Raw genomic sequence first — 27,987 nt, 5'->3', positions numbered from 1 at the left:
GAGAGAGAGAGAGAACGAGAACAGACAGTAGCCCTCTGCCTGCTTCCCGTTCACAATGCTCCGGTCCGCCGTCCCGCGGCTCGGCTCTCCTCCGCCTCCCCTCTCGACCCCGTGCAGCGGGACCTCCGGCTGTCCCCGTCAGTGAGTACCGCTCATATCCTCCGCGGATTCTCTCTGTTTTCCCCTCTTTTCCCCCTCCCCCGGTTCCAGCTCGAGCAGCTGGATGATTTTTCACCCAGTTTACAGCCTCGCTTTGTAGAACTTGTTCTCGCCGTTTTACTCTCAGACAAATCTAAATTTTCCTGACACGAGCGAGTGTAAATCGATGGGATGTGTGTTTACGGTGTGTGACCGAGGCCTTGCGGTGGTCGTCCGGAGCCCGGAGGGGGGAGTGGAGCGGAGCACCGGAGCCCGCTTGTGATTAGTTAGCTGCGGGAGCTAACGCAGCCGTTAGCCGCCACTAAAGCTCCGGGGTTAGCGGCTCCAGGCCGCTCCTGACAGAGGCTCCGCTCGCTTTAAGCTCGTCGTTAAAGTGCTTTGTGCTTTGTGCTTCCCCCCCCCCCCCCCCCCCCCCCCCCCAAAGCAACGTGTGACAGCTGCGAGCGGCTCAGAGTCCCGTCAGCTAGTTAGCAGAGCACATTTGCACACCGGCGCTGCACGAAGCTGAGAAACATCCACCAAAACAAACAGATTATTTTCTAGATGTGGGCCACTGACAGGCAAAAACACTACACCGCTTCCAGACTGTCTGCTCCTCATCCCACTCCAGAATGTAGTGGAGCTCCCTCACCTCCTTCAGTTTCTCCACTTTCTTCACTTTCATGTATGATTGTTGTGTTAAAAAAAAAAAAAAAAAAAAAAGCATCAATTTCCATGTGGAAGTTCTCCGAATTGAGCTTCAAACTAGAAGCAGATGCCATGAAAACATCCACAGACAAAGACCTGGTTGCCGGAGGAGGGTGTGAAATGTTTACTGATTTCTCCTGGGGAAGTGGATTAATGATCAGCTTCAGAAAAGAGGTTTCAAGTGAAAATGCATCGTTTTTGTGTTTTTTTTTGTTTGTTTCAGGAAAGTTTTGACAGTTTACACAGCAACGATGTTTATGCCTAAACCCTTTAAAGTTTAAACCACATAGTGAGCATGCCAGGCCACGAGGTGGCACTGTTGGTTGTTTTTGTCATGAAATCACACTCACGTGTGCAGAGAACAATAAAGCTATAAACATAAACGATGACAAGTTCACTGACATTGGTATTGACAGACGGCCAAGTTGGATTGCTATCACGGTGACTCAACTATAAAACTACCAGTTCTCTGGAGGCAATCGTTGTTATTGTCCATCTACCCGTACATGTGTTGTAGAACTATGGAAATGGATTCCCAAAACCCTCAGTTTTCACTTGAGAACATCTGGTGAAAGGGGCCCAAGTGTAGATGCCCTTCAGCGAGCGAGATGTGAGTGGCTGGAGTCACAAAGTGTGTGTGCGTGTGTGTGTGTGTGTGTGTGTGTGTGCGTGTGGTTAACAAAAACATGTTGACTGGGTCGATTCGCAAGGATAATGACTTGGAACGTGACAATGTCGCCGTGATGGCAGGATCTGGATGATACGATTTTCTGGAGGTTGCATCTCCTTTGTGCTGTTCATCGTTGTGTCCTATTCTGCTGTAATGACCCGAATGTAACTGCTCCATCCATATTTATTTGTTTTCTTTCATCTATTTTGTTGTTCTTGATCACATCCGCAGCTCCGACCGGCAGCGTTTCTGAAATAATCACTAATCGAGGTCAAAGAGATGCATTTGATTGTCCAAATATGTTAACCTGCACAACGCATGGAAATAAAAAAAATGCATTTCTGTCAGTGTCTTTCAATTAATTATATTGCAAATGTTGACACTGGAATAATTATAAACTGGCTATTTGTCGTGCAGCCTTATCATCAGCCTGGTTATATGTGGAAGTACTAGAAAGAGTTGACAGTGGAGCATCCACAGAGGAGGCCCTAGTATCTCCAATAGTGTGTGAAGCGTTTACTGACATCTTCTGTGGAAGTGGTTCTCTGATCATCTTCAGGAAATAAAGCTGTTTTCCATGTGTGATGAGACGGTTTGTTTGGAAATTAGGACGGATGTTTGAAGAGTGTGCTGTCGAGCCACATGAGCTCTGTGTGTATTGTCGGGCTGATTATTGAGATCTGAGAGTAAATACATGCGGTATTGGCTGCAGTGTCAGTGTTTGAATGAATGTTTCTATTTATTCAAGTTGATTGAATTAAGCTTGTTTAAGTACAGGGTTTTCACACATGTGGCCTGTTGAATACGTGTGAAAATTCCTGCCATTTTTCAATGAAACTAACTGCCAGATGTCAGAGGTTCTAGAAAAAGAAAAACATGCATGGAAGACATTTCACTGTATTTTACACCGTTAGGCATTGCTAAAGATGACATCATGTTAAAATTCAGTTTATTTTTTAATGCAGCCAGTCATCTTAAAATGACTTGATGTTCCTGGTAATATGGAACTACTTTGCCCTGTATTTTATATATATTTTTTCCCCTAATAAGAGCTGTCATCATATGTGGAAATGTCACTCTTGAAGAGACTTGATTTCAACTGGTTGCATTCAAAAAAAAGATTAAAAATAAACAATCTAACCCATTCTAGAGATCTCTGGTTTGTTTGTGAGGATAATGTAGACCCAGTCCAGATTTGAGACGAGAGAACCAAAACCCTCAGATTTGCCTTCAAATCAACCAAAACCTTTCAGATTTTGAGGGACGACACCTGAATATCCTTCAGTTTGCAGCGCGCAGTGTCGCGTGACTGCTGCTGCTCGGTGCAGCTGAAAGTGACGTGATCGGAGCACTGGAGGGGAACTAAAAGAGTGAAGTTGTAGGATGAGACTCAGTGGAGTGCGGTTGATGTGAGCAGGACTGCGTGTGGATCAGTGTGATGGAAATGTCATTGCCCGTCTCCGTCTGCGTAGGCGTCCATGAGCTGTGTGGCTGTCTGACACCGTGTGAGCTGTCTGCTGTATTCTAACACACTGAACGAGACGTCTTCTCTTGCTGCCGGAAGGATGTAGGATTGAAGAATGTATGGACGCATGTAGACTCAAATGGAAAAACCAGAGAGCTTTGACTACTTGACCACATGCATTTATGTATTTCCTAGATTTCTAGTCTTATGATCAGTGCTACTATGTGCACAACATATTCACAAAGCACCGCTGCATAATAAGAGGTGAACGTTATGATTTTTGCAATATGCAATTCCGGTTTGACAAAAATAATCTTGTGTTGATATTAAATATTTAAAGTGTTATTATTTTGGTTTAACCTGAATAATCGACAATCACAGTTTTGTTGTTCTTTCCTTTGGATTAATTTCTTCCTAACATCGGTTCTGTCACCAGTTCTGGTTAAAATAGGCATTTTCACAGATACTAAAGGCCCGTTTACCTGAGAATATTTTCAAGTTAAAAGTGTTTTGGTGCTTGGAGCCGCTTAGTGGAAACTGAGGACAACACAATTTTTGGGGAAAACGCTTCTTCTGCACATGCGTGAGTAGATGAACAATCACGGCCTCCAAAGTGTCGTGACTCCCAGTCCATATTCTCCTGGGACTTTGTAGTTTTATAGTTGAGCCGCCCCTAATAGCAGCCCAACTTCTTCATCTGTACATACAAATATCTGTGTACTCGCCATTCATTTTAATAGTCGTTAATGTTTATAACGTCTTGGTGTGTGTGTGTGTGTGTGTGTGTGTGTGTGTGTGTGTGTGTGTGTGTGTGTGTGTGTGTGTGTGTGTGTGTGTGTGTGTGTGTGTGTGTGTGTGTGTGTGTGTGTGTGTGTGTGTGTGTGTGTGTGTGTGTGTGTGTGTGTGTGTGTGTGTGTGTGTGTGTGTGTGTGTGTGTGTGTGTGTGTGTGTGTGTGTGTGTGTGTGTGTGTGTGTGTGTGTGTGTGTGTGTGTGTGTGTGTGTGTGTGTGTGTGTGTGTGGTGGGGGGTGTAGCTTCATTACAATCACAGCCAAAAGTGCCAATTCATGGCCTGGCATGATAATTACATTATTTTACATTATTGCTGTTTCTGTGTAAACGGACATTGTTTTTCAAAACGTTGTTGTTTAAATGTGAAACTTTTCTGAAATGAAAACATAAAAAACGATGCTTTTTCACTTGAAATGTCATGTAAACTGGGTGTAAGAGAGACTCTTGGTGATACAATACATTTTAAATTATGGTTATAATTTGATATGTCACAAATTGCAGGGAAGTAAAGTGGGATTTCATAAATATTTTTTTGCATTCAGATCAGACTGATCCCCATTTTACCTCACAATCTTCATCCAAATTACAACATCAAACGGAAGAACCAAAGAAGCGGCAGTGTTGTAATTAATCCTGATAAATCTGTTCCAGAGAAAACAGGAAGTCAAGGCAGCCCCAGTGTTAGCTGGCTAACAAGCTGCCAATGGTAGAATTAGAAATCTAACAGGAAAAAGTTCAAACTATTGATTAGAAATCCATTCATTGTTTTGGGAAATAGATAAAAACACGACTAAACGAGCTTACTACAAAAAAAAAAGTGTGAGCATTTCTCAAGTTTGTTAAAAACCACACCAATTGCATTTCTCGGCAGTGTGTCTGGGGTGGTTCTTGTAAGAAAATCACACATTTTGTTTCCTTACACATAAACAATCTAAAAGGGAATAAACCTTGAAACTCTGGGGTGCCGGGGGAGCATGGCCCCTGGTTGGGCCTCTCAGGCACCACTTCCTCTCATGCTGTTGGAAGAGTTTTCCCCCTAAACTCAAACCATTTGATGGTTGATGCTGGCTGGGATCAGTCTGACAGGAAGTGCTGCTTTGCAACGGAGGACAAGAAAGAGCTGCAGCCAGAGGGTAGAGCAGACTTATGCAGAGTTTCCACCCGATCGTGCACAAAGATCTGACCAGTGACAGCGTGTTGGTGTTGGTGCAGAGCTTCATCTGCAAGAAAATGCCGAAGCATTGTCTCTTTCATGTGTTTTCCCCGACAAAAAACACATTAACTGATCAGCTGAACACTTTATTGAGTTTTCTGTTCCGTCATTCAATCACTTCTGCCTCTTTTTATCTTGCCGTGTGGTTTTCTTCACTCTGACTTTGCTTGTTAGTCGCATTTGGCTCCAACACGGTACAACGCTGAACAGGATCAATGTCAGTGGTACTAAAATGAACTGTGCAGCACTTTAATGATGGCATCAAACAATAATTCTGTGTGGGGATCAAAAGGCAACTAAAGTATTTGGCTTTTTCTTTTCTTTTTCTTTTTCTCCAAAACAATAAATATGAGGCTGGTCAATACCCGGCTCCTTGCACCATTTTTCATATCTTGCTTTAAGTTATTTTAATGTTCTGTACTTGGAGTTTGTTGTTTTTCCCTCAAATTACAGCATTGCAATTTGAATGAGCACATTGCTTGGCAGTTTTGCAAGCAATTTTTTTTTTTAAACGTCAATTTGGGAAATTGCACACTTGTGCAGCAATGGCGAGTTCTAACTTTTTATGTTACTGTATTTTTTTCCCCATAATTCAAAATTAAACATCCAATTACAGCATATTTGTCCAAGTGAAAGAAGAAAAAAAAAGTGCTATGTTTTTGAATTTACTGTTTATAGGGGTGTAAGTGTGTCCATACATGCCGATAACAAATGTTTCAGCTAATATAAAATGCTGGCGGCTTTATAGACACAATAATACTTGCCAGCTTGCCGTGTCCAGGTCAGAGGCACAAACTCAAGCTGCACAGATGCAGCGGCGAGGACGCGACTCTGAGGCGACGTTAGATTCATGATGATCCTAAGTGATCGGCGAGCTCTGTGAAGGCCTCATGTATCACGAGCAGCGGGCGACAGGACAGTGATGGTGTGGGAGAGCATGTGCTACTCCAGCAGGGGAGGATGCTGACTGGTAGTGACAGACGCTCGGCACAACACGGCCAACAGATTTGTTGACGTTAATACGAGAAGGGGAGAAATGCATCAGTTTCACACTGTAGTGGGACAAAGCCGACCATGACGAGAAGCCAAAGTGTTGCACATTTTTATTCTGTATGTGCATATACTGTATTCAGGGCCTTACCTCTGTGCATGCACTGTTTAAGTGTATACTCATAACAGCTTAATACTTAACATAAGGAATAGATCCAGGTTTGACGTCGTCATACTTTTTTAGCAATCGTAGTTGCCTGTGCACAAAAAGAAGCCCATCTTTGGAGAATTGCTAAATATACCAAATATGTAAATATTCTTGAAGTCTTTCATTCATTATGAATGTTTTGCTCCATCTGTGCCTTGATTGGGACTGAATGTATGTCAGCTCTGTTTTTAAAATGTATGTATAATGTATTCATGTTAAAAAAAATTATACTAAAGAAAACACAGCTCCCTGCCTTTAAAAGCTAATTTAGGTAGAGATGGCCTCCAAAAACGGAATAATGGCTAAATGTAGAGCAGAACATCATCTCAATGAGTGGAAATATTCTGAAGAACAATCATTTCTTCTGTTTCGGCATACTTCGAATTTAGACACTTTTATTGATGTCTGAAATCCGAACATTTTAAATACACACTCAGTTTGATGTAAAAAGAAATCCCTCATTTGAAAAGAATAAAATCTTTGTCAGAGCCTCTTTATGAATTATACTGTATTATTAAGAAGTTGCAACATGGAACAATGTGTTAAAATATTACTATACGGGCCACGTTTCCCCTTCAAAATACACTTAACAGATAAACATGGAGGACAATAAACATGACAGCATTGAAAATGACATCTAACTCAATTTTAAATGACAGAATTTGATGCAACATCAGAACTGAGTTTCTACTGTTTGTATGATGAAAAGCTGCGCTGTCCTTCATAGTTAACTGATGTGATCTTTTAGCATGTGTCACTCCTCCCTGAGGGCTCGTAATGTTCACTTCAAATGTCTTGATCGCTGAAAATATTCATACACGCATCCAGCATACCACCAGCCTGCTCTTTCATAGCGTCTTATCCATTTTATTAAACTTTTTGTTTTAAGATTCATGTAACATTACTCCATTGGTCATAGTCACATTGTGAGCATTAGCTGGTGTATCGAGTGAGTGATCTTACTTTGTGGCCTATTATTTAATAAACAAACATGGATTGCATTCACTGATTTAACATGGAAATTTGCTGCATTAATGAAATCATTTATATATACTGTCCTATCCTAAAGTTAAGCCTAATTTACACTCCATATGCAAAGGATACAGAAAAGCTATGTGTCCTCGCGAACCACCTCAAAGCAGAACCTTGCAAATCTAAAATGAAGCGTCACTGTCGATCTTTGTGCCAAACGGCTCATTATGTCTGCAGTTCGGCAACCGAAAAAAAATAAACATTAGTTTCGTGACCTTTCACAACCGATCCTTCTACGCCCCCTAGCGTTATGGTGGTGAATTACTTCATAGCACACACAACCCCAATGCAGAACTTCCAGTGGAGCAGGGACTGTCGGGCTACGTACTTCCCTCTGTGTACTAGAGATGCAGTGGTATATATCGGCCTTTAGTAGGCGCTAAAAAGATTTGCCTTCACCATTACTACTAGGCAGCTCCACTGTGGGTGGACGAGTCGGTGAGAAGTGTTTCTCAATGGAGGACAGAACTTGAATGACGAAACGACATTTAAGACGGCTTAAACTGCAAAAAATACTCTTGAAATAAGTGTCATGTGCATCAATAATTACAATGAACTGCAAGCTGAATATGCATGAGCGCTGTCTGGCCTTGGTGACTCTGTAAAGGCTGTACATGAGGTATGGATGGAAGTAAGGCAGCCGCGGAATGAAGGCAAACACTACAGATGTTGTGAACCTTTTCTAAAGAAGGACTGCAAAGCCCCCCCTTCCACCGCCAGCTTCTGTATTGAAGTTGAAACTGTCCACAGTATAGTTACTATGTCATTGAGAACATCCAGTTTTCAAACATTGAATTATGCAATTTGTTAGAACAACAAAATAAAAGTGTGATCATGTTCGGTTGCAGTGATGCTATTTTGATGTAGTTGTTTGTCGATCTAGTACCTACTGAATACTTAGCCGGACAGAAAGATTTATTTACAAAATTATATTTACAAAAATAATCGTAAACCATGTCCAACAGAGGCTCAACTAAACATAGACATTATTTGGTCTTATTTAGGTGATCGGTATACATCCTCAATATTAGGATGATGCTAAAAGGGCATGGAAAATGCATTTTAAAGAATTTCCTAGAATGCCACATATAGTGGTATTAGTACAAATGTTTTCCACGTACAATTTATCAAGCCTTCGTTTGAGCCTTTATTATAAGAACCTGGAACATCTGGCTGTCCTGGAGCAGGATATGATCCCTTTTTTTAATTTACATCTGGTGCAGCTGTTGGATCCCATGACCCTGACTGCATTCATCTAAATCCTGCTTCCTGTATGTGGGAGAGACTTAGAGGGTCAGATATGTAACGATATGAAGACATGTGCTCTCTTATACTGACCAAAATCATTGTCGGTAGAATTCTGTTGATGGTAAAATGTAAATGCACAGATACAGACACTGAAATGATTGATCCAACTCAATCATATGTATGTTTCGTTTCATGATTAGTCTATTGGGCATTGGTTTTATCATGTAGTTGTCATACATGATATGTTTGTATAGTGTCAAGAATCTATTTTGTCAAAGCTCTGTTCTTCGAAGGAGCTTCATGTTTAGGACTTTCTGCTTTATAGCCGATACTTGATCATTTCCTTTTTACTTGAAACTCCAGACATCCCAATCACTTTTTTTTTTTAAAGAACTGAGCGTTTGCTGATCGTCATTCTTTCCAGATCTATTACTGATGATTTCTTTGTATATTGACCTGCAAAAGTGGTTTTATGGTATGAATAATGACTTAAACCTGTTGTTGGTTTATTCCCGAATTATTGATCATGAGAATCAATCCGGTGTGTAGTGACATGGGGGCAAACGTCACAGCTCTGTGGTAAAACTTAACAGCGCTCACTTCTTGTGATAAAAGTTTTAACAAACTGATTGTGTTGAACGAAGCTCTGATGCTTCCACCTTTTAAAGCGTCGCTATTGCAGACAAGCAATTTCATCAAATTCTTCCTGTAGAAATCTAGAATTTGTAGTTGAGGTTTTATTGTGTTTTAGTGAAACCTCTTCTGAAATAACTACGTTTGCTTCCTTTTCCCCAATACGGTTCACAGACATGAATCATGTGTGAAGTTTCTCAGTCATGCTTTTGACATTTTGGAGTGAGAAGAATGTTTTTGAATATTGTTATAATTTTCTTTTTCATCTCGATCAGGAATCCTGTTTCTCGATTAAGACGAACGACTCTGTCGTTTTGTTATAAACGGACTTATATTCAGTTAAAACTCCTACCAAACGCTCGGAATTAAATGCGGGATCAGTTGGCTAAATCACGAAAGGTCAACACCGGAGAGATTAGTTTGTTAAAGCAATTCGCGTTTCACACATAATCAAGATTGACTGTCCTTTAATTGAAAATGTAAGGAAGTAAGCATGTTGCCACACTCCGCCCAGTTGGATGTCGTTAACCCAGAGACACTGTAACCTCGTCCGGTCTGAGAAAATAATGCAGCTCGTCACTTCGCAAAATCTGCTTCCGCTTAACTTTGTGTAAGGTAAAGGTTTCAAGAAGTTGTGGCTAAAGACATGGTGGTTTGAGATTTTTTTTTTTTATTTCTTAGTTGAAATATCTAATCCTAATTAGATGCTTTGCTTAGTCATCTGAGAAACGATTCACCCGTAACATTCCTAGAAGCTTTCTAGCAGATCACGGGGCAGATGGGTTTGATCCACTATTTGCTCTGGGCTGTAGTGACACTTGTAGCTGGCTTATGTAAGGACAGTCCAAAGCTGATATTTGTGTGTTCACCGGTCAGAGGAGAGATCACACAGGAGGTTTTTTTTTATTTATATATATATATATATATATTTTGTTGGTTTAGCCACTAAGCAACTAGCTCCCACGCGCCGTCCCTCTGAGGACAGAGAGTCCTGGATTGTTGGCTAAATATAGCATGGTTCTTAGGTGTAGATTAATATGATGATGGGAAGATATCTTTTGAGAGCAGAGCCAGGCCTCGCTTTTATATACACACTAGTACCTGCTCTCATTGTGTGGGACAACAAAGCTGAGAGACTCTGATAGTTAACAGAGTAACAAATAATTGAAAGTGTGACCACAGAAGCCAAACGTGGGTGTTTTGTCTTTAGTGCTGCATTCTCATCTCCCCTGTTCCTCAGCAGTCACAGTAATGTACTGCTGCTTCCTGGCATGTTGCTCCATGACCATGAACACGCATGCAGTGGTCTGTTTTAGCCTCTCTCTACTACAACAAAGGTTCACCTAAATAAATATCCACTACAGAGTAAGAAACAAAGAAAATCACAATGAAAATTTACAAAAAATTATGCAGAATTTATAGTTGGGTATTCTAGATGTTGACTCTTGAATATATTGTGTGTTTTAAGAGCGATTTTAAAGCCTTTTTTATCACAACCTTCAACAGCTGTTGGATTTCAAATGCTGTAGCATGAGACACTCTGTGCCATACTAGGGTAGTTAGCGTTTAGCATTTAGCATGGTGTATTTAGACCACACTAACTACCTGAAGTCTTGACAGTCAACAAACTTGAGTGAAAGCAGATTTTTTCGGTGTCATTGTCGAGACAAGTTGTGTTATTTTCCAAGGCTTGTTGGGGTAAGAGCATTAAACAATGTTAAACAGGCCTGAGTGTGGCGAGCTCGTTACAGCGAGCAGCAGCAGCCATTGTTTGGTGCAGATTAATATAAAAATGCTTGGATTGATGTTGTTGTAGTCTACCCTAGTACTGTTGTTTGACGGCTCTGTAGCTCCAACGAGTGTCGTGCAGGCACATGCCAGTTAAGCGGCACTTTGTACATGAATTAAATAAACAAATTGAGAAATATTTTTGATGCTGACTAGGCACAAGCATACCTAGTGGTAGAGCTGGTTTTCATCCAATTGCGTATGGGCAATTCGATTAATCAAAAACGGTTACTTGATCGTCAGCAGGATGTGCTAATACTGGCGGCACAGCTTCCTCTTTTACTTTTTCTGTGGAAGAAATGCCTGACACCGCCACCTGGCATCCAAAGAGTGAGAGTAATTTATGTTTCATTGAGGGCAACTTGTTTTGCTGCTTTGAGTTACTTAAAACATGATACTGTTTGATGTATGATGGAAGGTACAAAACAAGATGCCTCACGGTGATGATACCTATTTTTATTAGTTTCCCAGAATTAAATAGCAACACTATACACTGCCATTCTCACAATGTTCTTGATCAATTCTGTTGTAACTCATGCACTGTGGTACAGATTGTTTTGCTAGATCCTTGCCAAGAACCGCTGCATTCAATTGTAGAAACACATTGGCAGGCTGTGTTTTTAAACCGCAACCGCCGATCATACCTGAGACAGCCTTGAAGGCTTTTTCACTCAGTTTGGGTTTTAACCTTGTGGAGCTGACAAAGACGGAGCGCTTAACATTTGCACTTTAGCTGGAACACAATGCTGCAACATCTGGCGAGCATTAGCCGTTTGACTTCAAACGTTTGGCCGATCAGCGTTGAATCTGTCCCAGAGTCGAGCCCTCCCCTCCATCCCTGCCCCGCCTCTTTAGGAGTGAGCTGCATTTCAAGTCTTTCTCTATACGACCTCATTCAGGGTTTCTTGTCTTTTCATGAGCACACAGTGCTTCAGTGTGGCAAGGAGACCAGGGTGCTCCGGCAGACATCTTGTTTACATCAAAGAGCCGGACTCTTTAGTAAATGGGAGCCTGAGAGAGGAGCTGTTTATAGGCCGCGGACGGGGCCTGGCACTGCCATGTGGCACTGGGCAGCCGCCAGCTACAATGAACCCCCAGTAAAGCAGGAAGGAAGGGGGGGTTAGGAAGAGGGAGAGTAAGGGTTTCCACATGGAGAAAACAGAGCAAAATTTTTTTGGTATGTCTACATTTTTGTAATTCCACGACTTTGCTCTGTGAGCACCTGCTTCTCTACCTTCTCATTCTAATGAATGTCATCACTGAAAAACATGACATTACAATTCACTTTTTGGAACTGTCATGCAGTGAAGGTCCTCCCAGCAGAGATGAATGTCTTATGCAACTAGCTCTAACACATAAATAGTATTTATTTTGTCTGCGCCATTTTTTAATTGATTCTGCCTGAGGTTGCAATGAAAATGTGGAAATAAGGTGAAAGGAAATACCTTAGAGAGCGGAAAAACCACATCAGTATCACATTATAAAGTAAAACATTGGATTCTATAGTGATTGATGAGTAAGTTAATTTGAGTTCAGAGTCCACTTAACTAAATGTACAAGTTCAAACACTTACCTATTTGCAAATGGAAAGATGGCAGCGTGCAAGGGTGCAGCACCTCGTAGCTCTGTTATGTCTGTATGTTAATTTGTCTTTTGTCTAATTTTTAGTCTTTTGGTGAGCTCCTTTACACCAGACAAGAGTTAATTAACATCGTTTTCATAATAAATATACTGTATTTTCTGGACTTTTAGTTGCCCTTTTTTTTTTAAAGTTGTTTGCCTGGTCATGCGACGTGTACAGTATATGAAAATATCCCTGCAGAAAATATTGTAAAATGTATATACTTTGGGCAATTTTGGCAACATGTGCAAATAACATTAACATACTAAGAGATAAACAGCATTGAACTGCAATATACTGTATATAAAATGTTCTATATGTTATGATTCTATGATCTCTCTGCTTTGTCAGGTCGTCAACACGTTCTAATCCTTTACGATCTAATATCGCCAAATCACACACCCTTAGACTGAACTCTCAAATAATCAACAGTCATAATGATAGCAGTAACAGATACCCTGTGAACCCTCTAGGTGTCACTGTATGACCACAGCAGGCTGGTACAGTACCGCAGAAATGCCAAACAGAGAGAAAAAAAAAACTACACAGTAAAATTTATGTTAAAAAATAAATATACTAGAGAAAACACGAACAGAATTTAGAGTATATGAGAAACTGAAGTAAGCAATGATGGCTAATCGTGGGCTAAAAGCAGGAGGGCCAGAGCAGAGCAACAAATTCACAGAAGGTTCTGGAACAGCAGCTGCTGGATTATAAACTCTGCCGCATTGTATCCATCACAGTGAGGAGATAACGCATTTGCAAGAGCTACTTTTTATACCTCCCCTTAACGCTGATAATTTATTAAGATTCTTAAGAGGCACCTGCTTCATCCTCATTACATGGTTGAAATGGTCTGACGCGTCTTCGCTTTTGGTAATAAACCGCAGCTCATTCATGTCACTGCGATCAATAAACTGTCGTCACAGGATTCGGGAGCCGCGCTTTGCTCAAAGGACTGCATCATTTATTTTTATCCTGAAATGTGGATCATGACATACATTCACAGTTTACGCTGCTCACTCAGCTCTGCATCGAGTCCATCCAGAGAGCCTCCACATCGCCCACCCACCCACTCAACTATTCAAACACAGCTCACCCCTCGGTCGCCGCATTTTTCTCCAAACGCATCTAAAACATTTTGTTCTCGTGTTACAGCTGCCCAAAAAGAAAACCCACGTTCTTAATCTCCCTGGGGCCATTATTTGCTCTGTATTTAATCCATCCTATTAAGGGTTAACCTTGAGTTTGACTAGCAGCCCGGATCGCTGCTGGGGGTCAAGGGCCTTGCTGAAAGTTACTCCACCAGAATCCACACAGGAAAAATGTAAAATTTAGGACCCAGTTTTAGTTTTTGATGTACATCTCAAATACTTTATCAATACCTTTCTGAAGGAAATTCATCATTAGACTCATACAAACACTTATTTCCAGTATTCAAATTTCGCGGAACATCCCCCGGTTTGTTGACATCTTTGCCGGTCACGGAAACTCTTGAAGATTTCCGAGGCATTGCGTGCATAAGACCCCATTTGTACGCTTGATCTCGCGAGATCATGATTTGCAACTGGAAAAATGGTCAACGATCAGTTTCACAACATCGGTCAAATGTCAATTGTTTCACTTGAGCTGGTATGGGATAATCATGTGATATCTAAAACTAACTGCTAAGCCTTTTTTGGTTACCTTGATTTTAGGGAGTGGTTACAATTACAGTTGTATAGTTACAACTGGGACTGGTGAAAATGAGTTCCAGATGAAGCATTGATTCTACAATCTTGTTAGTTGTGCCATCTGCAGTTTTCACTCCCAGTTGAGGAGCAGTGCTGTGATTTAACTGTTGAACTTCATTCTATTCTTATTCCATTTCTAACTCTCTGCCTCTGTGCTCTCTCTTTAGGTGATGACTGTGGTGTAGCTATGCATGTTCCCTGGCGGACTTCAACTCTCATCTCCACTTGATGACAGGACCATGGACATTTAATTTGTCACCACCTGTTTATTCTACATCCCACACACTGTCTGATACTGTTAGCCATGCCAGATGCAGCACAATAACGAGTAGCACTGGGGGGGAAACTGTAGTTTTTCTAATCTCCCATCAGAAGACTGCCATATTTGTGCGAGCATGAGAAACTGAGCAGACGCATTAAACACAAGCGAGACTGAAGGAGCCGAAGTGCTTGACAGGAAAGAGGAGCCATCCTCTCAGTAGGTTGGCAGCGCCTGAGGAAGCCAGGCCCCGAGGATGACTAGCCTGTTCAGGCGGAGCAGCAGCAATGGAGGCTCCAGAAGCAGCGGGAGTGGAGGCGGAGGCGGCGCCGGACAGGGACAGCTCAACAACAGCAGGCCCAACCGGCAGGTCAGACGCCTGGAGTTCAACCAGGCCATGGAGGACTTCAAGACCATGTTCCCCTCTATGGACTACGAGGTGATTGAGTGCGTGCTGCGCTCCAACAATGGCGCCGTGGACGCCACTATCGACCAGCTACTCCAGATGAGCATTGACGGACAGGGCACCGATGACAGCTCCGACTCGGATGACAGCATCCCACCAGAGGTCAGTGGAAAAGGTCGAAGGGCACAACACCAGTTCAGTTATTATTGACAGCCTCACCAATGCTTCATCCTCAATTTGGATAATTATCCGCTAACTCTTAACTATCTGTTCACATACTTATCCTTATTGTTTTAAGTGATGACATTGCTTTAGATATGTATTCAGATCCTTATCTAAGGTCAACAACACTCAGGTTTATTAACAAATGATTCTTGCTGCATCTTTTTATTTTTTATTTTTTGGTTTCTCTTAGCAGAATCTCGTAAAGTCCCCTATGTTAGCTACACAGTCTTTGTCCGATCCCTTCAGAAATGTCGTATTGAGGTCAGATCTGGACTAGCCACTCTTCTTTGTGGCATGCTTCAGGTTGTTATTTTACAACTTTTCACAATTGCTATACCGTTGCTCTTATTTGCTCCCGCAATCCAAAGACATGCTTGTTATGATAACTGGTTGTAGGCGTGAGTGTGTGGTTTTTGTTGTTTGTCTGTGTTGGCCCTGTGACAGCCTGGTGACTTGTTCATGGCGTACCCAATGTTAACTTGGATATCTGCCCTCACTTGTAAAGTCGGGAAGGCTTCTGTCCTCTCAGCTGCCACACATCCATAATGTGCACTCATCTTCACAAAGGAACCGGGGAAACTCACTCTTGAGACCCTTCATTGCTCTGATATGCATCTCAGGAGGCTTGAGGAGAACAGTAGTAGCTCTAAACTTGAAAGTTTTCTTGTATCCTTGTTCAGATCCAAGCCTTTGCATAATCTCACCTGTCTATGGATGATTCGGTAACCTTTCCTAATTGTGTTTCATCCGCGAGATCCTATATAGATTAGTATATCCCTTTCCTAATTAAGTCCACAAATTGAATTAGGCTGAGGTCAACCAATCAGTGTATTGAAAAATCTCAAGGACCATTGATCAAAACAGAAGGTGGAAAAACTCGGTTGTAAGATTCATGACAAGAGGTCAATATTCTCCTCCGAAAGAGATCTGTGTATAAGTTCATGTTTTAATTTCATACATCGAACAATCTTCAGGCTGGTTGGTTCAGAACGAAGGTTCTGAACAAACACAAATAATTTTTATCTCTGGATAAATTTCCATGAATTAGAATTAGTTTGGACTGTCATGGTGGAATGTTTTGTGTTGCAAGATGATATTTGACTCGAAATATAATCAAGTATTCTAAACATGAACAGGCTTTAAACCCTCCAAACAGGTCTGAAAATGTTCGATTTTTTCATCACTTTGATCCCTGCCTGAGCAGCAAGTTTAATAAATTTAATAAATTCTCTTTTCCATTGATCCCAGTATACATGTAAACAAGAGACGGATGTGTGCAACCAGCTTTATTCCCTGTGCTCCTGTGTCTCGTGCGTCATCCATGAAGTGTAACTCGTCACTCTGCTGGCTCCAATCAGTCACAGGACATTGACCTGGAGCTTCACGCTCAGTTAGAGGTGCTGCTGACCCAATCGCTCATTGATTTTGACTTTAAGCTCAACTTTGATCGCAAGCTCCACTTTAAACTGTAATGTTTTTCCTATAATCCTTTTTATATCACCACTCATAAACCCCAAAAACTCCTGAAGCATGCATTTCATTCAGTGTTAGGGTGACAAATACGCCAGAAGGGAAGACTGTGAATATGTCTCAATTTCAGAAGTGATCAAATGGAAACCCGAAAGGTTGGCGATATGTTTGTCCTCCACACATCTAAATAAAGGAGCTGGGGGGATGTCACCTCTGAGTGGAGCTCGACACAGCTGCAACTTACAGCCTTTGAGCCACAGTAAATAAAACAAAGACGATATCTAACAAGAGTGCATTTTTAAACATTTGAGAGCTGTCTGCTATCTAAATCTAATGACAAATGTGTGGTTGGAAACATTAATAAAATCATCGGGTTTTTTTCTCTCTCTCTCTCTCTAGATTCTGGAGCGAACTCTGGAACCGGACAGCTCTGATGAAGAGCCACCACCAGTTTACTCTCCGCCAACATATGACATGCACATTTATGACAGAAAATACCCAGAAGCCCCACCAACGCCTCCACCACGGTGAGTAAAAACTTTGACCAGACAAGGCTGTTTGTGGTTTGTGGTAATACATCCCGATTTTTTAACATAATAGTGGAAACTTTTGCATGCGGCAAGAATCAAAACGGTGAATCAAACTTTCGTTCTAAGGATAAACGATGAAGGATAAAGGATGAGATTAACTTTGCTCGATGTCTGTGCTTTCTGTGAGCTCCAGTGTCACATCCTCTGAAACACACTGAACTGTTCGTCTTATGGCACCCTCTCCAAGCCCGGTTTACACAACATCGTTTCAAGTGAAAATGCATCATTTTTGCTATTCCTTTCAGAAAAGTTTTGTTTTGTTTGTATGGCGACGTTTTGAAAACTGTCAGTTTACAAGGATCCGACAGAAAGGCTGTAAGTGATGTAGTTTTCCTGTACGGCCACGGGGGAGTGCTGTTTTTATGTAATGTAACCACCAATGTTTGCACGCAGAGAGCAGTAAATGTTTTAGATTTTCATTTGAAAGCATTGTCGTGTAAATGTGGCCTTAGCACCTCCTGCACTCACCGGTAATGACAGTCGTCATTTTTTTTAAGTGAAGCCTGGAACCGATCAGCAGTACGTCACTGGAGACTGATTGAAGCACTTAAAGAACCACAAAGCATGAATCATTCCCAAGATTACAATAATAAGCACCAAAATGCTCAAAACAACTTAGGTTACTTAATTTGAAGACTTCTAATTGGTACAAGAAGTTAAGGCGTTTGGTAAAGCAACTGTGCAACGTTGATCACTGTGCCAAACACATTCACTTTTTTTAAAGTGGACATTTGCAGTCTGGCAGGAGTGCGTTTCCTTCTTCTTCTAGCAACACTTTCTGTCGTCTTGACAGGTTTCACTCATTGTTTATGCTTGGCTGAGCTTTTACTCATTCGTACTGAGGAAGAAGTCGATGTAACCCTAACAAAGCTGCACTGACAAACTGTGCTCGTTTATGCGTCGACACACCAATGAGTCGGTGCAGCTCACTTACATTTCAAATCTGTTGTGACAATATCAAAAACCATGCATAAAAAAACGGAGTCAATTTTTGTCCCTGTCAATATGGGCAGACATTTTCTGTCTCTGGGCCTCAGACATTATTTTATAAGTGAGCAGTAATGGGAGGCATTTCAGAAGTAGTGGATAACTCGTAAGCTTCGCTAACATCATGCGTCTCTCCATCTTGTGTCGGCTCCTCCAGATTTGAAGCCCAGCCACCTCCAGGTCACCAGCAAGTCCAAAGCTACAGAAACTGGAACCCACCTCTGCTCGGGAATCTGCCCGATGACTTTCTACGGATCCTGCCACAACAGCTGGACAGCATCAAGGTGAAAATATTTGGTCATTATAATACCATCACTACTCTATACATAACCCTGGTTGAAACACCTCCAGGCCGTCTGAAGACATTTTTTCAGGGACCGTTGTTGGTCCACGGACCACTGGTTGGCCTCTCTGGTAGACTATACAGTGAATATACAGAAACATAACTAAAATAAAATCCTCTCCTACAACTGTTGTATCTTGCATGTTTTTACAAACGCACCCTGGCAGCAAGGCTTTGAGGCTAATGCTGGTTTGCCATCTTTCGTGGCAGCATCACCGACTTCTCAGCTAAGGTCTCAGTGTTTTGTTGTATCTGCTACTCTCAAGTTTAGTTTTTTTCTAAATCAATGTTTTCTTTTACAATGTGTGTTGGTTTGGCAGCCAGATGGAGCCTCTTGTGGGTTGGTTTTGGTCCATGGGCCTTATGTTTGACAGCCCGGTTGTACATTATACCACAGTTTGAGTGCAGATGGATCTTACTGGTCTTTAACGGTACTGTATTTTTGGTATATCAGGGTCATGTTAAGATATTTCACTGAGCTGCAGGAGTTTACAGAAGAATATTTGTTGTGTAACCACATGACGCCAAGTAACCTCTTGTCTTTGTCCCTGCAGAGTTCTCAGAGCAGTCTATCTCAGCCTTCATCCTCCTCCTCCTCATCAGTTTCTTCAATAAGCCAATGGACAGCTCAATCTGGTTCTGCCTCAGGAGCCGCGGGCACCGCTGGAGGTCCAGGTTTGACCGCAGCAGCCACCGAGCAGGACAAGAAGCTGAAGCAGTATCTGGAGGACGAGCGCATCGCTCTTTTCCTGCAGAACGAGGAGTTCATGAGAGAGCTGCAGCGCAACCGCGAGTTCCTCATCGCCTTAGAAAGAGGTATGAACCCAACCGTGCTCATCCAGCTGTATCCCAATGCACACAGGATATTAGTTACTCTAAAAGTGGCCGTGTAAAAACACTTACCCCTGGAATCCGCCGGGTCGGGTTACGTTGTGCTACAATGCTTCATACGCTGCTACATTCCATTCTTCTAAAAATATACTGCTATTTTTAAAGGAACCGTGAAGACTAACGGTTATAGATCATGTGAAATATATTAATAATAAGTTGGTTTTACAGTTTGCCTGTGATCACAGTGAAAGAAGCACCTTTTTCTCTCAATTCTTTTCTGCCTTTGTGTTTTTATCCCCTGAAAGTATTCATGCTGAAGTATGTCAGTGCTTAAATGAAAATGCTTAATTCCAAGTTTAGGGCGCATTTACACGACAGCGATTTAAGATAAAAACGCATTGCTTTTGCATTTTTGTTTCTGGGAAGTTTTGCATTTACATGGCAACGTTTTGAAAACGATGTCGGTTTCCATGGAAATATATCAGAAATGCAAAAAAAAAAATACTAAAAACAATGTAGTGAGCATGCCAGGCCAGGAGTTGGTGCTGTTGGTTGTTTTTGTAATGAAACTACACACATGTGTGCAGAGAACAATCTACTATAAATATTAACAATGGCGAGTATGGAGCTGGAGTGTTTTCAAAAACTTCCACCTTGGGAGCCGTTTTGAGTGGACCCCCAGAGCGCAGCAGAAGTTTTCTGTCTTCACGTTGTGTAAACGGGACTTTAGACAAACGGTCTGACGCTTTTAGCTGCACTTGTTCTTGCTGTTGTATTCATGTGGGCTTCACAATATTCGATAAACATGTAATATATGATTATCTTTCTCAAGTATTGCAATACTTTACAATACAAATACTTGTGTAGATGAAGTTACTGTCTTCATAATCTCAGTTTTGTTCTCATTAATTGCAGTGCTCTTTCTCTTGCCCCGAGTTATTCCTAATTTTTCCTTGATTTTTGTTCTTCTGACTTCTGCCCTGCAGCCACCAGATGTTAAATAATTGTGGGTGTTGATCAAATACATCCTTTAATGAGTTGATCAAACAAATCATTTGAAAGATTGTGATTAGATGAATGCTTTATGAATGCTCAGTAAATGAAAACATTACATATATTGCAGAGGTTTATCATGATAGTAGTAATACATTTGCAGCATATTGCTCAACCGTACCTCAAACTAATGATGCAATGTTGTAAAATTCATTAAAAAAAATGTTTGTATTGTAGAATTGTAGAGGAACGATCATGTAAAATCCTATTATTCTCCGCCTCACTCAGCTCTGCTCCATAAACCCTCCTGGTGAGATTTGAAGCTCTGCAGTGGACATTATAGATGTCCCAGATCCCCCGGTGGGATCCAGGGGGTCACATCTGAGTAAGTTAGATGCTTCACGGGTATATTGGAGAGCCTTCAGGTCCTTTTGAAGGTTGCCATCATAAAGCTCCCTGTGGAGATATTCACCTCTCGCTGTGCAGCTGGTTCTACATGTTCCGTTTGGTTCTTCCTCACATCGCAGTCAGTCCTTAAACTGTTTAGATCAGTGGTGCTAAATATGCGTGGTTCTTAATTCAAAGTGATAATTTCTGACCAACTTCCTGTTGCAATTTGAAAAGCTTTTGTCTCCAAGCTTTTCACACAAGTTTATTCCGCTTCAATATCTTCATGGTAGTTTTTTGTTTGCTTGTTTTTCGATAATCTGAAGGCAATCCATGAGTCCAAACTATAATACGAGCACTAAGATAAAAATGTTGTCTTGTGTTATGGAGGAGTCACTGAAAACTTGCATAAGTAGCTGCCAGTCAGGATGCTTCTCCTGCATATTAGTAATGTTTTGGTACAAATGCACTATTTTCATGAAACGCCACTGAATGGAACTCCACAGGGAAGGCTTTAAAGCCTTTTATATTTCTACTTTTTTTCTGGATTCTACAGTCTTAGACCCCATTTACAAGTGAAACTGGAAAACCTTTGTTGCATTCTGGGTATCTGTTTACACGACAACGATTCTCGGAGCCACTGAAAACACAGCTTTTTGAAAACGGCTGCAAGGTGGAACTTTTTGAAAATGCTCAGACTCTGTCTTTGTGGAAACAGGTGAAAATGCGACTTTTCTGAAACGCTGCTACTGCGACAATCACAACCATGTTTACCTCCAGAGTGTCATGACTCAGTAGTTTTATTGTTGAGTCGTCTGTTATAACAATCCAACTTGGTCGTCTGTCCATACGAATGTCCGGGTGTCCTCTCCATTGGTAATGTAAATGAGTATTGTTCTCCGCTCATGGGTGTGTGGTTTCATGACAAAGTCAACCAACCGTGCCAACATGAAAACTACATCGTTTTCAGCATTTCTCCCCATTTCTGAAATGAAAACACAAAAACGATGCATTTTCACTTGAAACCTTGTCGAGTAAGCAGGGCCTTATGCTTGTCTCTTTTGGAATTACTTTTGTCTGAATAATGAAACTTCACTGACTATTCACACTGCTAATACTGAATACTAAAGCTGCTAACTGCTAAAATGTGAAAAGTTAATTAACTTTGCAGAAATGGAACAGGATTTGTCCTCTCATCAGGTACTGCCTGTTTGCACTCGCCTGGCCCGGGGTAATTTCCCGTCGGAGGCAGAAGTGGACATTACAAATACATTTTCCCGATGGCTTCATATCCTGATAACACATCCTGCACTGTGCGCTAATTGGAGCTACAGTCCAGAGTCGATCTCAGTGCAGAGATGCACCAGGTCTGTAATTGAACTGAATGGAGAAAAACAGCTTGTCATGATTTCAGGCGTTTGAAGTTGCTTTGCGTTTCACATTTTAGCTCTGCTTCTCCTCACACTTTTATCGGCTCTCCTGTTCATCCTTTCTATTAGAGTCTGCCGTTCTTTACTTGGACAAAATGAATTCCAGATGTCTCCATTTGTCATAGTCTTACATCCCCAAACTTAGAGTCCAAGCACCTGCTTTCATTCTTTACTGTTTCTATTCAGAGGTACTGAACCACACTCCTGGTTTCTCACTTTGAAAACATTCTGTACTGTATTTTTGAGGAAAAAGTGACTCTTTTGGCCCGGGCTGTGCACCAAAGCTTTAAACTGTATTCCTCTCCTCAGCAGAAGGTGGCCCAGGTGAAGTGGTGTGGTTTGGCAGCTGGGTCATTGCACCATTACTCCAGAGCTCATCACATCCTGCTCATAACATCTGCTCTCTGTTTTTAGATCGCTTGAAGTATGAATCAAAGAAATCAAAGTCCAATCATTCATCTAGCATGGAGAGTTCCACAGGTAGATATCAGTCATCCAGCTTCCTCTGCCGAGCTGTGTGTGTGTCTCCGTGTGTGTGTGTGCGTGTGTGCGTGTGTGTCTGTGTCTGTGCTTCCACTGTGATTCCTGTGTTGAATGTTAGTGGTGACTGGATGTCTTAGCTGGTGTGAGTGTACAGTGTGTGTCTGTGTGCAGGGGAGCAGTACTCGGCGGCCGCCATGGAGGCCGCCTCCGACGACGCCCTCTTCAGAGACAAGCTCAAACACATGGGGAAGTGTAAGTCTGCTCCGTTGGTAGTTTTCACCGATGCTGGTTGTCATCTCGTCACGCTAACCAGCTCATGTATGTTCTCACCTGCAGCAACGAGGAAGAAGCTGTTTGAAATCGCCAGGACGTTCTCAGAAAAGACAAAGAGGAGGAAGTCTAAAAGAAGGACGCTCCTCAAGCACCACTCGTATCCTTTCTCATTTTATTGTGACGCAGTAGGAATTAAAGTAGCTTTCGGAATTATCCAGTGTTGCTGCTCATCGGCTGTTGAATTTCCTTCGGAGTCCGTTGTGTCATGAGTATATTGTAGAATACACACATCGAGGTAAGCTCATTTAATCTGGTTTATTAGAAATCTGCCACAGAACTTCAACAATTATTTGAAACACACTTATTCATTTTTAAATGGGTTTACATGTTGGTTGGTAAATTACAGATATGATTTATGTATATTTCCTCATTTAATTTTGACAAGAAGAAATAATTTTGAAAGAATATATACATTGTATTGTATTGTATTATATATACATTCAAATATAAATTATAGAATAAGAATTGGATAAAAAAAAAATAGAAAAGTGGCTTTGATGAGTATTTTAAGCTATTTTTTGTTTTGATTGATTTTGTTAACTTTTAACCAACCCACCTTTTAATTAAGATGATGCAGAAAACTTTTTCAAAACAAATGCTATTCTGATTTATTTAAAAATTTAAGCTTTGGGTGTGTTAACAACTGTTAATACAGATCAAAATGTTCTTTAATACACTGTTGCTACATTTCATGTTCACACCTAATATTCCTACAACGCGACAACCAGCAGATCATCCTGTTTCCATGACGACACGGTGAACATCATGTTTACATAGCTTTGAAAGAGTTAAAATACACCCATCTGAGTACTTTTAGTACATTATAATATGTAGTACTGGAGTATTGTTTCTATACCACATGTACATTGTGCACGGAACTAGGTCGCGCCTCAAAACAGCAGGTGCGGAAATGCCCTTATTGTTTTCTTTTCTATCCGCGCTGACGTGTGCACTCTGACATTCAATGACTCGGTAGAGGATACAGTGAATGTTTGAGAGCTGACAGTAAAAACGTGTTAAAAGGTCTCATAAAGCTGGACAAGCTTAAACAACAACTTTGAAGTTTACGGCTCACACTTGTGTTGGACACTATTATTGCTGCCATTGTGACGGAAATGGGCTTAAACATTAACTGAAGTGTGTATCTGTCCTGTTTTCCTCCCTGCTGCCAACATGAAACCACTTTCCTCTGTGTATGCGTTTGCTCTGAACACATTTGAGTCCAGTTTGTTTTCTGTGGCTCATATGTGTGAGATACACAGTCAGCAGTTCGTTTCACACATGCTAAAATCGAGGTTTTTGAGAAGAGTAATTATTGGCGGGTTTTCTTGAATAAACACATTTTTGGAGCTTTGAGGGAATTAAGGAACAGGATTTGATTTCCTTAAGTAAACTGCTTTCCAGCCTGGGCACAGCCAACTCCACAGCCAATCTCCTGGATGACGTAGAAGGAAACCCCTGTGGTAAGAAAGCATGTCGTGTCATTAAAGTAACAGAGCAGCGGAGTCCAGTGAGATCGCAGAAGGTCTCGCTTCTCATCGTGGAAAAACAATAATCAGCGGTGAGCACGCTCGCCTCATAGCGAGAAGGTCATGGAAGCTTGGGACGAGTTTGCATGTTCTACGGTGCGAGTTTGCTTTAGATTCTCCAATTTCCTGCCACAGTCCAAAAACATGCATTTAAGGCTAAATTTTGACTTTAAATTGTGGGATTTCTGCTTGTCCTGTAATAGACTGCTGCCTGTCTCCTGAAATTGCACATTTCCTTTCAGACTTAGAAAACCATATCGGGCATTTCAGTAGCTTCCGTCAGCGGAAAGCACAGGCCTCGGGTTGCTGCACTGCTTGACTCAGACTGTTTACTCAGCTGATGTCAACTTGTTGCATTAACGAAATAATCTGCCGCAGACACCGCGGCGTCCGAAAGATGATTGAAGCTGGTGTCAAGTTACAGGGACGCGATGCGAAAGAGTTGAGCCATCTCCTGTACCTCTTCATACATTGTAGTGCTGCAGGGTGCCGGAGCCAATCCCTAACAACAGGCACCCAGACAGGTCACCAGCCCATCACAGGGCAATTAAAGATCACCAATTGAAATCACATACATGGATTCTGGGATTAAACCAGATTAGCGAATCCATCTGTATTGAAGATATTTAGTCGTGCAGACTGGTGAAGTTTTGCCAAAATGACCTTTAAATGTAAACTTTACCTTTTACTGAGACGGTTTTGGCCCACGGGCCTCATGTTTGACGCCCCTGGTCTGTAAGAGCCGTATGAAATAAATGAAGGTTTTGATAATGTTTGTGTTTTTGTATCCAGAAGATAACGGCCAGCCAAGACGGGCAAACACTCAGGAAGAGACGGAACAACGCAGTGAGCCTATATCGTGGTAAGATGCTCCTTCGACCTGCACGCTGACCTGCAAGCAATCCAGTCATCCTCAGACATCTAAACACACAAAGAACCAATCATCCATATCTCCCTCTGGTTCAGAAGGGTTTATTGTGTCATATTCAGACTTTTTAATGTCTCAACCACACGTGATGTACCACTGAGACTTTGCACGCGCTGATAATGCGTAGGCGCCAGATGCACCAGGCAGCTGGAAAACGGCCTCAGTGGGGGGGGGGGCAAGTGTGGGAGGAGCTGATGTGATTAGTTCTCCTTGTGATGTGTCCTCCCTCAGGGGAAGACAAATATGTGGACATGAGGTGGGGTAGCTTGGCCAGCTCCAGACGCAAATGTTGTTGGGGCGTTTACAGGAAGTTGTGAGACAATAGGTTATGTAAGAATGTTAAAAGTGCTAAAATCTCAAAAGAAAGTAAAAAAGTCGGCGCCTCTGGTTCACTACTCTCAAACCTGCAGGGTTTTTTTTGTCTCGTCTGTTTGATGCTGGCAATAAGTCCTTTTTTGAACTCAAGTTGTTTTTCTGGCCTGCATTAATCGATCATTTGTGACTTGTCACTTGTGGCCTGGCATCTTTCTTTTGGACAGAAAGCTTCTAAATAAATCACCAGCAGTCTTTTCATTCATTCATTTCTGGGTGAAAACCATCATTCAACACTCTTCTCTTCATTTCAGATCCCACTGTGCTGCATCATATCACTGACACATGGCTGGGGGGGCTTCCCAGATCTTCCTGTCCCCCCCTTTGACTCGTCCCACCTGACTCCTGAGCAGTGAGACCCCCCCCCCCCCCCCCCCCCCCCCCCCCTCCTTACCACTACTCTCTCCGACCTGTGGAGAGAACCAGGACTGTTCCCAGCACTGGGCTGACCGTCTGTAAATGCATCACCTCTGTATTATAACACTTTGTTGATATATCATTTTAAATATAAAGGAAAACACATTAGTCCTTCCAGTAGATCAGCTTCCTTAAATCCACAGAGAGGAACACAAGCGTAGAGAAGACTTTTTTTTTTCCCCCTCCACATGAGCCCTTGTTACCCTCCAGTTGTGTACAGTAGCAGACTGTGTGTTTCTGAACGGACTCCCTCAGGCTGGGCATTTCAAATCCAAAGTGTGCATATGCCCCTTTATACACTAAAACATGTAGAGCTTTTTTACCATGTTTTTCTTAATCAGATTGTAATATTTTGCTGTTGTTGAATGTCGGGGCAGAACTGTATTTCCTACATGTCTGAATATTGTGGCCATTGATCTGTGGCTGCCCGCGTGTCCACGCCCGTCCATCGTCCATAAGAACCGCCGGGTTCCATTTCAAGGACTGTTTTTTTTTTTTTTTTAAACCACAAAGACCGTGTTTGGAGCAGGTTTCTACTTTGTTCTGTTCGGCGAGGTGAAACATTCCAATTCGTTTTAGGATTTATTGTAGCAGCACTAAAACCATGTCGTCTCCCCCAGAGCGGCTCTCAGAATGAATCATAATGAAATATTAAGTGTTGTCCACTTGTGTAAATCATAGATAAACTCAATGTTGTTGTGTGCCAATGCTCATTGTAGGATTTACTACAGTGACAGACGTCACAAAGTCAACATCAGCCAGTTTGTTGGGAAGCAAACTGGAAATTATCATCCTGGAGATGTTTTTTGTTTTTTTCTCACGTTAACCTTATTATCTAAACCTCTTCAATGAGTTTTGGTTTATAGCTCGAAAAGAAATCATGATTTTGATCTTAACTATGATCTTTGTCCAAACCAAGTAAATTCTGTGAGTTATACCAGCTAAAACATTGTTTTTGTTTTGACGTATGGACAGACCAAATAGAATTTGTGGCTGAACCTGAAGAAACTTCATAATTTTAGCCGGAGCAAAAACTAAGAAATGAAACTTTCAGCCTCGACAAACAAACTGTGAGTATAGAACTAATTGGGTCGATTCACGGATGTAGAACTCGGGTTTTTTTTTTGTTTGTTTTTTTAATGTTAACGTTCAGTGAGTTCAACGCGGTTCTACGACCTGACATGAGCTCATTGGTATTACTTCTTTTAAAAGCTCTGCTTCAGTTTTAATTTGATTAAAAACTATCGTTTGTAACTCAGCAGATTTGCAGGGTATTCAGCTCGGCTGTTCTCGGGTCCATTTTGGTAGAAACTTTCCTCCCATCCAGCGAGGAAATTACTCTTTTTAATCCAGTAGGATTGTTTGATTTTTTTCCTGTTTGGGGGGACCTGAAACGATCTGATGATGTTCATGTTGTCCTGTAACCCGGCAGGTGTTGAGTCAGATTCAGATTTATTGGAGGTTTTTTTTAAGGCTTTTTTTTTTTTTTTTTTTTTTTTAACCTTTAGAATACTTTCAAAATGATTTAGGAGGAATCACAAGGTGATGGCTGTTAGCTGAAGTACCTGCCAGTATTGTGGAGTTTGTTCTTTTTAGATTGTGTTGGAGGAGACAACAGTTTAGGTGAATGAGGGTCAAACAACCGACACAAAATGTTCAGTTGACTTTTATCATTTAAAGAGAAAAGAATTATACGATTTACTACATATGAAACTACGAAGTTTGAATCAGGGGTTGTTAGTTTGTAGAAAACGGCTTATTTATCC

The 27,987-nt window shown here is 41.6% G+C and overlaps 1 protein-coding gene across 1 annotated transcript; it reads left to right on the top strand.

The window, feature by feature from the left end:
• Window positions 1-2: 2 nt before the first annotated feature.
• On the top strand, window positions 3-26,194 carry cuedc1b (CUE domain containing 1b). Its single transcript, XM_080460175.1, has 11 exons — window positions 3-141; window positions 14,406-15,065; window positions 16,998-17,125; window positions 18,333-18,459; window positions 19,073-19,334; window positions 22,574-22,639; window positions 22,814-22,894; window positions 22,979-23,072; window positions 24,380-24,438; window positions 25,297-25,366; window positions 26,059-26,194. Coding segments are annotated over exons 2-11 (1,200 nt in total). The 5' UTR covers window positions 3-141; window positions 14,406-14,753; the 3' UTR covers window positions 26,060-26,194.
• The last annotated feature ends 1,793 nt before the right edge of the window (window positions 26,195-27,987 follow it).

Source organism: Lipophrys pholis (genome assembly GCF_963383615.2).
Source record: "Lipophrys pholis genome assembly, chromosome: 3".
In the NCBI taxonomy this organism is placed as follows: domain Eukaryota; kingdom Metazoa; phylum Chordata; class Actinopteri; order Blenniiformes; family Blenniidae; genus Lipophrys; species Lipophrys pholis.
This window is presented reverse-complemented; position numbering and strand designations above follow the sequence as displayed.

Bases quoted from the DNA above. Each gene is read 5' to 3' on its own strand.
- cuedc1b (XM_080460175.1), top strand. From the start codon at position 14,754: ATGACTAGCCTGTTCAGGCGGAGCAGCAGCAATGGAGGCTCCAGAAGC. The intron at 15,066-16,997 runs GTCAGTGGAAAA...CTCTCTCTCTAG, and splicing joins ATGACAGCATCCCACCAGAG to ATTCTGGAGCGAACTCTGGA. The intron at 19,335-22,573 runs GTATGAACCCAA...CTCTGTTTTTAG, and splicing joins CCTCATCGCCTTAGAAAGAG to ATCGCTTGAAGTATGAATCA.